The 13,256-nt window shown below is 39.8% G+C and overlaps 2 protein-coding genes across 3 annotated transcripts in view; one reads left to right on the top strand and one right to left on the bottom strand.

Moving 5' to 3' along the window:
- KLHL32 (kelch like family member 32) overlaps window positions 1-2,298 on the top strand; it is a 194,407-nt gene extending 192,109 nt beyond the window's left edge. Inside the window, exons 15-16 of one of the 2 annotated variants that reach the window (XR_004645182.1) lie at window positions 1,656-2,112; window positions 2,211-2,298. The gene's annotated coding sequence lies outside the window, so the exon portion shown is untranslated. Of the gene's footprint in view, window positions 1-1,655; window positions 2,113-2,207 lie in introns of both variants that reach the window. The other variant, XR_004645181.1, reaches the window with a different exon arrangement.
- The window catches only part of MMS22L (MMS22 like, DNA repair protein), a 134,545-nt gene that overhangs the window by 6,104 nt on the left and 115,185 nt on the right, over window positions 1-13,256 (bottom strand). Inside the window, exons 21-23 of the mRNA XM_034766003.1 lie at window positions 6,904-7,115; window positions 2,169-2,335; window positions 1,019-1,115 (exon numbers count right to left, since the gene is read on the bottom strand). Coding sequence (XP_034621894.1) covers window positions 1,019-1,115; window positions 2,169-2,335; window positions 6,904-7,115 — 476 coding nt within the window. The remainder of the gene's footprint in view (window positions 1-1,018; window positions 1,116-2,168; window positions 2,336-6,903; window positions 7,116-13,256) is intronic.

Below are 13,256 nucleotides of genomic sequence, written 5' to 3'. Positions count from 1 at the left end.
TTCATGCAAGGTCAAAACTAGATATAGAGAATGTGCAAAGGAACAACCACCAAAAGAGTCTGATCAGCAGAACCATCTTGAATGCTTGGAAGTTTTCATTTTATACAAAAGACTTTAGGGGCTGCATTTTTAAAGGCTAATGCTACAGGATCAACATGTACATGCACACATTTTTACCAGTGAAACTTAAAGCCCGGAGAGCCTGCAAGCTGGTCCATGTGGGCTGACCCCTTCGTCCAGGGCACTCTGCCCTGAAGCAGGCGTCTTCTTGCCTGGAGGAGCTTGCAGGATCAGGGCTTAAATATATATATATATATAAAATAGTCAGAATGGTGAGGTGAGGGCATGCAAAATCGGACATAAAATGCCCCCTGAAAAAGTTGCTTTTTGTAGCGTGTGGGCAGACTGGTGTTCCAGCAGAGAGCCCTATTGATTTGAATGGGACTGTCCACCCAGCTGTCAACCTGCACACTATACAATACAGGATCAGGGTCTATGTCTGCAAAATTTCTTTGGGCACTGTGCTCATGCAGTTTGTTCACTGTATGTGCATGGGGAGTGAGATTCATGGGCAATACAATCCTGTCAAGTTTGGTAAAAAGCTCAATTTTCACGGTGAAAAATCTGAATGTCACAAATTCAGAATTTCAATAATAAAAAATGTAAAAGCAAAAAAAAGTCAGATGTGCCTTTCAATTTAGGAATGGACACTTTGGCAATGTGGCCTCTGACATCATGCTTCACCATTTGCCCAAGGAGTTTCTCCCATTATGGTTGCAATACATCCCTCTGTTGTTTATCTTTCAAAACAGTATGGAATCCACAGGAAAATTTGTATTTTTTTCTTTCACTTTTTAGCCAACCAGTATTTTAAACCACTGCCAAGAATGCAATAATTTAAGTACCATAAACAAGTAACAGTGCATTAGGTTAGGGATAATTAGTTATTTAAAAAAATATGTTCGCTGTCAAATGCTTTGCAATAGCAGCACTGCCAGTTGGCGTATTTTCTGGTTACCTAAACACAGAAGTCAGTTGGGTGGCAGGTTCTCTTCCCAACCCTGCTTGGCAGCCTTCTACCATATACTGCAGAATCTCGCTAGATAGTTTCTTAACTGTAAAAAAAAAAAAAAAAAAAAAATCACAAGCTAAGTTGGCTATAAAGAACAGAACGAATCACAGACGTATTCAACAGAAAAGGGGTTTCTGAGGCCCCTCCAACATTCCATGTCCCACAACAACTGGTTTTCTCCATATCAAAGCATTAACGGGTCGGAAGCAGGGCAACTGCCTGGGAGCCCATGCCACAAGGGGCACAGCGAAACTAAGTTGCTCAGGCTTCAGCCCCAGGTGCTGGAACTCAGGGCCTCAGGCTTCAGCTTTCTGCCCTGAACCCTAGCAAGTCTAATGCCAGCCATGTTTGGCAGATCCCCTGAAACCAGCTCATGGCCCCCCAGGACCTCCGGACCCATGGTTGAGAACCACTGCCATAGAACTCTGACCTCCCCACTGTTATGATTGAAATACACAGATTTTAAGCACTGTCTTTTTTAAAAGGGGGAAATGTATATTTTAAGCATTGTCCCCTAAAGACGTACACGCTCCATGGAAATGGAGGTATATATTTCAGTTTGGGTTTTGTTTGTATTCTTTAGATCATTCCCACTCTGAATGAGAAGGAAGCAGTCAGGCCATACTACCCTGATCAAAACTAAGAACAGGAACTATCAACTATCACCAACAGTACTACTGTCTTTTTTCTCTCTCTTTTTCTTCCCCTCCCACACCCCCCTCCCCTCCTCCAAAAAGTACTCAATATATTTATCCTTCCTTCCACCACAATTTATTTGGGATAATACTAATTTGCAAAGCTGATTTTCTTCTTTTATAAATTTGGAGCTGTACTCAACCCTGGGTTATGTTGGGTTCCTGGTCTTGGCAGAAAGTCATCCTACAGCGGGTCCTGGCAGTACAAAACTTAGCCAGCTCATGCTTCAAGAGGGGGCCTAACGCTGGATAACACAGTTGCAAACTGGATGGTACTGGCTGGGAATGTGCCTCTACCACTCTCTGCAGTGTAATAAACCTACCTACTTGAATGAAAAGTGCTCGGTAAGTATAAAATATTACATATGTACAAGTATATTTAAAGTTAACAAGCATCTCACCTTGTGTTTCATTAACTAATACCATGCATTTCAACACAGCAGGAAGAAGCAACTCAATGTCACATACTTCAGTGCTCTTGGTTCTTTGAAATACTTGAAGGATGAAAGCCAGAACTGAGGCCAGGCGAGGAGGAGGGGCGTTACCTTTGAACTGGAGGTAGTTTTCCCTGGAACAAAATAAAGCTCAGTCTATAACTTATTTCTTCATTAAGCAATGGTACAACAAATAAAATATTACATCCTTTAAACACAGTATTGCCGTATATCACCAGGAGGGCCATTAAGTAGATTTCTATCATTATGTAGTATCAGCTACTGGCTTCTCTTAATCTTAGTCTTAGAAATGATTCACAATTAGGGTGACCAGATGTCCCAGTTTTAAAGGGACAGTCCTGATATTCGGGGCTATGTCTTATATAGGTGCTTATTACCCCCCACCCCATTCCGGTTTTTCACACTTGATAGCTGATCACCCTACTCACAATTCAGCAGAGCACCACAGAGTAGGGGCTTACAACTCACCTATTGTTGTGCTAACCCAGAAATGGCAGTTATCACAATTATGGTCAAATGCTCAAATATGTCTGTTTTTTGTGTGGATTCAGCTTTTATAGACAACTTTTGATTGTGCAAAACCCAATTATACACATGCAAATGGCTACTTATAAGCAATAATACCCAAGGACATATCCTTAAATGCATAAGCTCCTTTCAAACCCACACCATATTTGACCCTTTGCATTTATGCTCTGTGGGCAAACTTCTCCTCAGATCCCCATTTGAGATCTCCACTCCAATTGTCTGCTCTCCTTAAACAAAGAACTCCCATTGTGTAAGTTGACTTTTTCCTTTGTTTCCAGGAAACATCCACCAGATTTCCAAGGACAAAGTATCCAAACAGTGTGACCTTGAAAATAGGCCTCCAAAATATTTTAAGAATTCTTAGTCAATTATTTTATTTCTTACATGCTTTCTGGTTGATTAAAACCCTAAGAACTTTAACTATTCACAGTCAGTATGGTTTGAAGTTATATTAACACAGTTGCTACTACTTCATCTTTGCCAACATTATATTGTAAAGGGACAGACAACCTCTACCTCTGCTCAGCCAGAATAAATACAGCAGGCTCAAATATAACATTGGTCACAAAGACAACCGGTAACTGACACCCTAGGGCAGGAATGAATTTTGACATCAAGCACATTTTAAGTGTTCCAACTTGATGACTTCAGTTATTGTTTTTCACCAAGAGGATGCAAGAATCTGAACCATAGTTAGTCTGAAATTAGGAATCAGTTTATTGAAATATAAAGACAATCCTTTGATTTTATGAGCTCAAGAGAAAATATATGTAGTACAATAACATAACATTGCATTTACTCATCAGGTAATACAATAACTTATGGAGCATGCAAAATAACTTGCCAGGTATCTAACACTAGCTTAAAAAAAAAATATTGCCCATGAGGAATAAGGCCTGCTTTACATTGGTATAGCCACGTCTCTCAGGGGTATGAAAAATCTACACCTGAGAAACGTAACTATATCAACATAACCGCCAGTATAGACAGCACTACAATTCTTCCCTTGACCTAGCTACCGCCTCTTGGGGAGGTGGAGTGCCTGCGCTGATAGGAGAACCCATGGAGGCAGTGTGTACACTGAAGTGGTGCAGCTGCACCGCTGTAGCATGTTAAGTGTAGACATGTCCTAAGAATAAATCAGTTAATAAGTGCAACATTACAAAAAGTTCCAGTGAAACTGAGTACAAGGCATTACAGTACATGCTCCTCTGGATCTGTCAGCCTGTGTAATGTTAATTTGCCCCCCCTCCCCGGTGTGTATGCATGATGATACAGTGTTTGTTTATACAATCACATACTACTTTTCCTCCAGCCCCTGTTCCCATCCCCGTTGGCTCCCAGTCACAGTCTTACTCCCCAGGCTCCTCAACTTGTCTCAGGTCTGGTCTACACTAGGAAATTAGGTCAGTATAACTACGTTGCTCCAGAGTGTGAAAAATCCACACACCTGAACAATGCAGTTAAACTGGCCTAGCCACCCAGTGTAGAAAGCACTAGGTTGACAGGAGAATTCTCCCAGCAACCTACTACCTGCCTCCTGGGGAGGTGGATTACCTACGCCGATGGGAGAACCCCTTCGTCTTCACTGAAGCGCTATAGCCAACTAGCTGCAGCAATGCTGCTGAAATGGTTTACATGTAGACAAGCCCTTAGTCTACCTTGCTCCAACTCTTCCCTGCCTCATCTCAGCTAGAGCTGGTCAGGAATTTTTCAATGAAATGGGTTAAATCACAAAATGCTGATTCCTTGAAACCAAAACTTTTAGTGGGAACTTATCAGTTTTGACAAAACTTTTGTTGGGAATGTTTCTCAGGTGCAGGATGGAATTTCTGGTCAAAACCAGAGAAAAAGCGTTCCTCCACAGAATAACCAATAGTCCAATGGTTAGAGAACTCAGGAATGTAGGAGACCCAGGTTCAAGTAACTGCTCTGTTTGATTTAGAACATGGACTTACACTTGGTTCTCCCATATCCCAGGTGAGTGCCCTAATCACCAGGCTATTGGGTATTCTGGGGTGGATGGTGGGGGTCTCTCTCTGTTTTTTTTTTTGCCAAATAAATAAATAAATAAAAATTAAAAAAAAATGTTAAAATCTCTGTTTTGGAACAGGAAAATTTTTGAAATCTCAAAAACGTTAATAGGCCCGGAAAACTGTTTCCCATCCACCTCTACTCCCAGTCGCCACTCTCCCTGGTTCCTTGCCCAACCAGTCCCAGACGCTCTCTGGGTCTGATCTCAACCCCTAAACCCACTGGCTCCCAGTCCCCATCTCCCCCTACCTGCCTCCCAGTTTCTTTGTCCAGCAAGCCCCAGTCTTTCCTACTCCAACCCATTGTTCCAGTTTCCCCTCTCCTACATCAAAGCTCCTTGTTCCAATCTATTCCCTATGCCTGCCAGTCTGGCTCTTACCTCTCTGCTATAGAATCAACCAGCTTTTTCCTCCATGCTGTCTGAGCCAGTGGGAAGGTACTGAGAACACGAGACAGGATCTCTGTTCCAAGTTCCAGTGTCCATAAGTAGTCCAGAGCAGCAATCACAAGGAAAGTCATGCTCAGCCCCAGGATGGATGGAATCTTTGGAGAATTTAGCTGTCTAGCAAGTTTCTACTGAGCATGTGTGAACTGTGATTTTCCAATTGCTTATAATTTAGCCAAATTTGGGGGGATTTTTTCTGACAAAAAAGCCACCCTAGTGCCAAAGTTCAAGTCCCGGCTCCAAAGTATAGATGCATTAGAGCGTCTCAAAGAAAAGGTCACCAGAATTCTTTTAAATGGGCAAGCCAATGTATTTTTCCCTAACCTCATTCTTGAGTTTTTCTGAAATTTTCCAGATATATTTAACCTGAGGCAAAAACCCAGCATGTAAAATTTCAGCCCAAAAGTTAAAATTTGGCAAACTTATAAGCAACTGGAAACAGGGTCTTATAATGGAAAGTGTCAAACAACCTTAATAATAGGCAATGCTAGTAGACCTATCTATAATAATAAATAATAGATTATAACACCACCACCTTCACTAAACACTTATAAAGTGCTTTTCATTGGTAGATCTCAAAGCACTTTACAGAGGTGGGTGGAAATATTATGCCAACATTACCTATTAAATAACTGAGGCATTGAGTGCTGAAGTGATTTGCCCACAGTTAGAGTCAACAGCAGTGCTCTAAGTAGATCCTGATCTTCTGCCTCCCAGTCCAGTGCCCCATCAATGAGCCAGACTACCTCTGATATTATCTGTCACATTAATTAGAGGTTACAATACAGTATCTAGTTTCTCAAGGATTTGATTGAGGGAAGTAGGCAGTAAGTTTATTTGGTGTTTGGGGAAGAGTACTTTAAGATAGTTTTGTGGTGTTTTAATTGTTAAATTCAAGCTGCTGCGCATGTGCTCGGAGGCTAAGAAGGGTAAATTTTAAATGAATAAATAATGGCCCCAATGCAAGACATTTGCCTTCTCTTCTGTTCTTTATCGTGTCTGCTCCCAGTTCACAAGGACCAGGATCTCTGATGAACTATTCAACGGAGTCCTGAACCGAGGTTCATTTCAGAGTCTCTATTCTCCCTGCTGTTTTCCAGCCTGCACATTCAGGAAGTAATAGACCAAAAATAAAAATATTTGCACTGCTTTATCTTTTTCCCACTTCAACCTCATTTAAAATAAAACTGAAATAAACCAACATAATAATGTACTTGACATGAGAACTCTTTTCACACAGAAGTCACTAAAAATGTAAATCCTGTAGACATTCCATTCATCGCCTGTTTATTCATCTAACAAAAAACAAAAACAAAACAAAACAAAAAAAAGACATGCCACCTGAAAATTATGCTCTTAGCTGGTCTGTATAATCTGTGTTCTCATTACAGTTATCCTCATTTCCCCCACCATCAACCACCTTCTGATGTTTGCTACAGGCAACTATTGCATCTTGACTTAATTTAGATTAAAAGCTCTTTGGAGCAGGGACTGTCTCTTATGTGTTTGTACAACCCGCAGCACATGGGGCCCAGATCCAGACTGAAGGCTGTGTGCGCGCTACTCCAATATAAACAATAATAATAATTAATACCATTGTCCCCCCATGGCTTATTTGGGAAGAAGTTAAGTCTAGATATCTACAAACTGGCTTACTCCTTCTTCAGGTCTTACTTTATGACATGCGCAGTGGTCTTCCGCAGATGTAAGTTCTGTGGGATGGTAATAGAATTGCATAATGCTAGCAGCATGGGATGCTGTCCAGTTCCGGGAGAAGATGGTGAAGGAGGGAGAAAGCGCCCAAAATACTGCTGAATAACGCTTCCTAGCAGTTGGTTCAAATAGGCACCTTGAGTTTGGGACTGACAGCATATAAAGGACAAGCCCTGTGGAAAGTAAAAAAAAAATTAACAAGTATAAATATAAATAAGTGTCCAACATCCTCCTAACTGCAACAGTTTCTGATGCCTAAAGCTGTGTGTGAGCTATTGCTGCATGCAGAATGGTAACTGTGGCTCACACGTTCACTGCATAACAGCATCTGATGAAGAGGGTTTTAGCCCACGTAAGCTTATGCCCAAATAAATTTGTTAGTCTCTAAGATGCCACAAGGACTCCTCGTTGTTTTTGCTGATACAGACTAACATGGCTACCACTCTGAAACCTGCATAACTAGGGAATCTCAATGCTTTGTAAATCACGTTGTGATACTGGAGTACGAAAGGCACCAAGCGAAGTTAAATATTGTTCCTATTAATGACATAATAGAAAAAGTAACTCTTAGAATAAAGATCTGATAGGAGAGTGTTGGGTATGACATGAAATAAGTTTGTTTGAGTTAGACACCAGCTATACTGGATTTTTGGGTAGGGGGATAGGGAGGTTGTTGCACCAGTTTAAGGCAATGCTTCCTTCAGCGCAACTTATCCTGGGTATATCACTTTCTGCTTTGCACTGGTACAGGCTATCTATTGGTATACCTACAATGTTTAATTACACTGGTGCAGGTACCCCTAATCTGGACAAGTCCTTAGAAGTGAAAACAAACAGCAGAGAGATGGGAACATCAATGGAAAACCAATTCTGAGAGAGGCCTCCGATCACTACTGTAATAGTGAGTTTATATTTGCTGCAGGATGGCCAAAGTTCTGTTTTCCTACAATTTTGAGTTTCCTTGTGAGACAATCCTTCAGGATAGGATTATAGCAAGGACTGGGCTGTCACTTCTTCCATAGTGCTTCTACAGCAACCAAGTGTAAATGACACCATCCTGGCCTCTACACAGGGAAGGAACTGGTCATTTTATCCTAATGGGGGCACTAAGGTTGATGAAATAGGGCTGCAAAGGTGTTTTTCCTTACCTGTTCTACTCAAATGATCATGCTGATTCTATAACAGTTATATACAAGGTGTACCCCTATCTTATACCAACTCAAGAAGATACATACTGAAACTGACCAGGATCACATCAATTTCATTTTGTCCTGGCAATAAGCTAGTTATAAATTTGACTGCTAAAATTATATCAGTGGCAGAGGCATATGTGGGAATGAAGAAAATATTGTATACAACCTACATTTATATAGGGGAAGAGCCAAATTCACACTGCAGTGTTCTGGTTCTATAGTCTAGATAAGTTTTAATATTTTTCAGCTTCCAAAATCTGCTCTATGTTATTTTTGGCACAGCATATTCTTCAAATCTGATTTTATATTCTAAATTTTGCAGACAGCTGGCCACAAATAGTAAAAACTGAAATGTTGAAATTTCAAAGTTGTTTTTATTTCAGTGTCACTTTTTTAAAAATTGAGTTTAAACAAAACCTATTGAAATATTATTTACTAGAACCCAAGACAAAAAATGCTAAATGATGTCTTGATTATTATTTTTAATACAAAAAATGAAACAATTCAATGTAAACAACTTTTGGTGAAAATGTTTAATTTTTGAAAAAGGCTATTTTTTTTCAATGAAAAATTATACCCGCTCTAATTTTGGATGTAAAATATACACACCTACACACGCAAAAATTAAAAGCAGAAAAAAGAAATTAAAAGTCATTTCAGTGGCAAGTATCCGAACAAAGTTAGCTCCCTAAAGAAGCTCATGATGGTGGTGTCAAGAGACTATGCAATAATTCATTATTGCTTCTTTTCTTGCTGCCTCTTTCCTCATGGTGGTTTATTTTACAGAGTAAGGTGAAAAATCATTAGACATATGTAAAAAAAAATTGTAGCAGATTGCTTTTTTACGTTGGTCATGTTGTAACCAAAACCCATTAAAAAACACAATGAATAAACTAGGCAGCAAATGTCTGCCCAATGAGTGAGCTGAATAATGTCTTAGGGAAATTAATATATATTATTAATAATATATTAATATATGTGAAGGAAAAAAAATCCCCTACCTGTGTAATAGGTTTCTGTGAGAGTAGGTTCATCACAATAGGTCCTCCTCCCTTCACTGGTGACTGACAGGAAGGATGAGTTAGAGGGGGAAAAAAGATAGCCCTATCCTGTCACAAAGTGTCATAATGGAGAGTGCACTCAGAAACCAGAAAAAGAAACTTCCTTGGAATTCACACACTAATAGGTTGATCAAACAAACTGGGAGACTTGACATTTTCTGGAACTGAGAGTCGTTTTTCTGGAGAACAGATGTTTTGGTTCCATTCTCAGGGAAGAGAGAAATCCAGAAACTCAAAAACCAAGGAGCTTAAGGACCTGTCTGACAGATAGATGTTGCCTGAGGATAACTCAAATACCACTGAAAGAATGTTTTAAGTGTATCATATGTGAAATACATGCAGGTTGTTATTGAAGTTTATTTATTATGGTCTTGTATCTTCTGATGAGATGCTGCACTAGATGTACATGGAAGATTGCTTCTTGTGGCACAGCTGTTAATAAGACTTAAGAGATTCCATATTGAATTCCCTTTATTCCAAAAACTAGCACAGCTACCTGCAATCTAAGATTACTCTCAAGTCTCCTGAATGCTTCAACACTGGAAACAGGAGAGAAAAGACATTCATCTAGCTGAGCTGAGAGACAGGAAGACCACCACATAACTTGGGAGTATAGGATACACTTGTTTACAGCTTCTCCTTTCCACAGGCTGAAGAAATAATAATATTAGCAACATTTATTATTATTATTAAAGGATTAGATGAGGGAACGCTCCTTGAGCTTGAGAGAAACAAGGCAAATTCTCAGAGCAGCCAGGTGAAAAGACAAAAATAATCCACTTGGCTGATGGTATGTTTTCTTATTCTTAGGAAATGGGTAATTCTGCTTCTAAACATATTTAGCCATCTTAACGAAGACAATACCAAAAAGTGTGCCTTTACTGAATGACAGGAATGGAAGTGATTGTTTGTTCTGAAGTTCAGTGACATACTCCACTGGCTAAAAATTTAACAAAAATGTTGACAAAGTTGAAGTAGCATCATGGATTCTAGGTCATCAGTAGCCAAAATAATATGATGTAAGTTACTTTTCATTTTTCTTTAATTATTTTATGAGAAGAGAGAGCTATCTATCTTGACACCCAAACAAAAAGAACTCTGGTGACAAAAGATTTATTTAGAATTGTGCTGAAGCCTTTCGTTCCTGAATCAAATACCTTCCTAAAGATGCTTCCATTTTCCTGTTTGATGGATCAGATAAAGTTACCTCTTCAAAAGACATATATGATTTTGTAGATCACCTAGTAATATGGGAGTCTATTTTTAGAGAGGCCCTCAGACCATTTTTCTCCTTAGGGGAGGGTATTATATGCTTTTTGGCAGAGGAAGTTTATCAGCTCATGGGTGATAAACTTCCCCCTCATGGGTCTTCCCTCTCACGGACCTTTACTCTAGATTGGAAATAGTGCGAAAACACCTTTCTTTTTGTGAGCATCAGGAAAAAACACTTCTCTGTGGAAGCAGAATCTTCAGTCAAGTCTTGGGCACTGATCTCATTAGGGTGGCTCATGTCCTCTTCTTTAAAGTGCCTCAGTGAAGAGTCATCAGACCCTGAAGAGGATGCTGAATAAATTTCCCCTGCCTCCTCAAACCTTCTGAGGGAGAAGTTTGGATTTCTTTTTTGCACACAAAGGCATGTCAGAATTGTTGTGCAATATAGGGCTCTTTGTTTGGCGATGAAGAGTACTTCTTGCTCTTATAAGTGTTTAGAGAAGGCAAGATCTCCATGGAGGCCAAGATAGAGAGTTGATACAGTAGCTTTAGAGAGTTTGGCTTCTCTGAGGTATTTTGCCAGCTCCATATCCTAAGTGGCAAAGTGGACTGAGCAAAAGCTTTGTCAGGCGACTTGGAGAAACATTCATGACACCAGTGGCCTAGGGAGCAAATACAAGGATGGGTACTATCTTCTTTTGGTAGATCCTGTCAGAAGTTAGCTGGGAACCTGCCCTCTTGTGTGAAGGAGAGGATGAACCTACATTGCTAGACTGCAGCTAACTGGGTTTTGGACTGGAGGTTTGACCTCATCCATTTCAGACACACAGACCTTCTTTATACAGCAGATAGGCATTACAGAGAATGTTGATAAAGGCTGCCTTATTTTTCTCCACTTTTATCATGTTTTTCAGGCACATCTTCTGAAGAAAGGAAAAAAAAGTCTCCTGAGGAGAAGTGCATGCCAGCATCATCTCCTCACTTAAGCAGAGTGGCAATAGATTTTTGTGTGCACTAACAGCAGGGACAGTTTGTGCCAGGAAATGCTTCTTTCTTCTGATTCATCTATCTATCTGTCAATCACCTATGAAGAGAGAAGGACCTTTTAGTATGGACTGCTGGTACTATTCACTGCAGAAACACCAAACTGTCTAATGATGACATATAATGTCAATCCTGCTGATGGAATAAATCTGTTCACCAATTAATGTTGTACAGTGCCTATTAAATACATGCTATAATTCACAAAATGCGGTACTGAACTTCTTCAGATCTCTGACAGTACAGTACAGATGAGGGCTTTGAAGGCCTGTCCCTTGAGAGATGCTGAGCATGGTCAATTCCATTAAAGACAACAGGAGCTGCGCATGCACAGTGCCTTTCAGGATGAAGCTCTTATAATACTGATCATTTGAACAGAGGACACTATATGCCCCTATATATATATATATATAATACATATTCATTTCACATACACACATCATATTCTGCAAGACATTTATACCACTAAATTTGGAAATAATAGTTTTAGTGCACAAACACTGTTACCTTCATCACTGTTGGCAAATTATACCAACACTCCTCCAAATCATTTTCTAAATCCATTTTATCAACAATCAGAACGATTTTCGGATTCCCAGTAATAAACTTCAGCAATTCACTAATACATAAAACCAGCTCTACAACAACATTTCCAAAGGAATAAAATGCCTAATGTGGATGTTATATGCCTTGCCTCCTCATCTCACAATTAAAAACAGTGCCATAAAAACTTTAAAATGGCCATCCATTCATTTGTTTGGTGCCTCACCTTCTAATGTCTGACACTTAACCACTCTGCACACAACTTTGACAACAAATCCTATCAAATTCTTAACTACAGCATTTCCTAGGAGGTCATCAGCTGTCACAAGAACAGTCTGTACAATGGTAGAAGGAACAACCTTCCTTCAGCACCTCTTAAGATAAGAAAAAGTACCAGTTTAAAATTGTGAAGTGATGCCAGGGCCTCAGCAAGCCTGAGAAGGCTGGATCAATTAGGGAACACTAAAGAATCTCCAGTAAGTATCCTGAATGTAGTGGAGAATGGACTCTGGGTATCAGGAACCCCTCGAGATGTGTACATGTTACTTAGGGTTTTCTGAACCCAAACCTATTGGTAACTATCTTTTCTTCCAGATAGTTTCAGGAAATAAATCAGTGGGAACACAGCTCCTCCTCTGATGAACAATTGGTACAAACGTGAGTGCTTTTGCCCCCAAATCCCTTTTTATTGAGTCCAAAGCACACATCTAAAATAGCAACAGTTTAGAACAACCCAGATATAGTTACCAAAAGTCTGAGATGGTGTCGAGTGGTCAGTGGTAGGTTTCTAATGGTCAGCCTTCCTCCTAGTTGCTGGGGAGTTGAGTGTCAGCCTTCTAGCTTGTAGAAAACCTCTCTGAACTTCTCCAACTCACGCACTCAGACATCTTTTTATAGGTTGCTCAGAACAAAGCGCATAACTCAGTCACTAAAAATTTTCCTAACATCAGCAAGCAGTTCCTAGTATCAGATCAACAAAAACTCATAATCAGGAACATCCATATCCCAAGTCAGCTATCCACACTTTCGCCCATTCCCATGGTTCCTCCAATTTTACTTTCTATCCTTATCAGCAAAACTGCAGCTGCAGCTATTTTATATGCTTATACAAAGCTCAAATTATTCCTGACTACATGGTGTTCTCGCTTCCAGTTAATGGTGGCTAAGTGGACAAAATGGGTGTGGTGGTGTTAAATCAATTTCTCTCATACATAAGTTCTTTAGCTCACATTTATTTAAGAAGCTAACTAAAATAAAATAAAAT

This window comes from Trachemys scripta, chromosome 3 (assembly GCF_013100865.1).
Source record: "Trachemys scripta elegans isolate TJP31775 chromosome 3, CAS_Tse_1.0, whole genome shotgun sequence".
Classification (NCBI taxonomy): Eukaryota; Metazoa; Chordata; order Testudines; family Emydidae; genus Trachemys; species Trachemys scripta.
The sequence above is the reverse complement of the archived record's forward strand: the minus strand, read 5'-3'. Positions and strand labels throughout refer to the sequence as shown.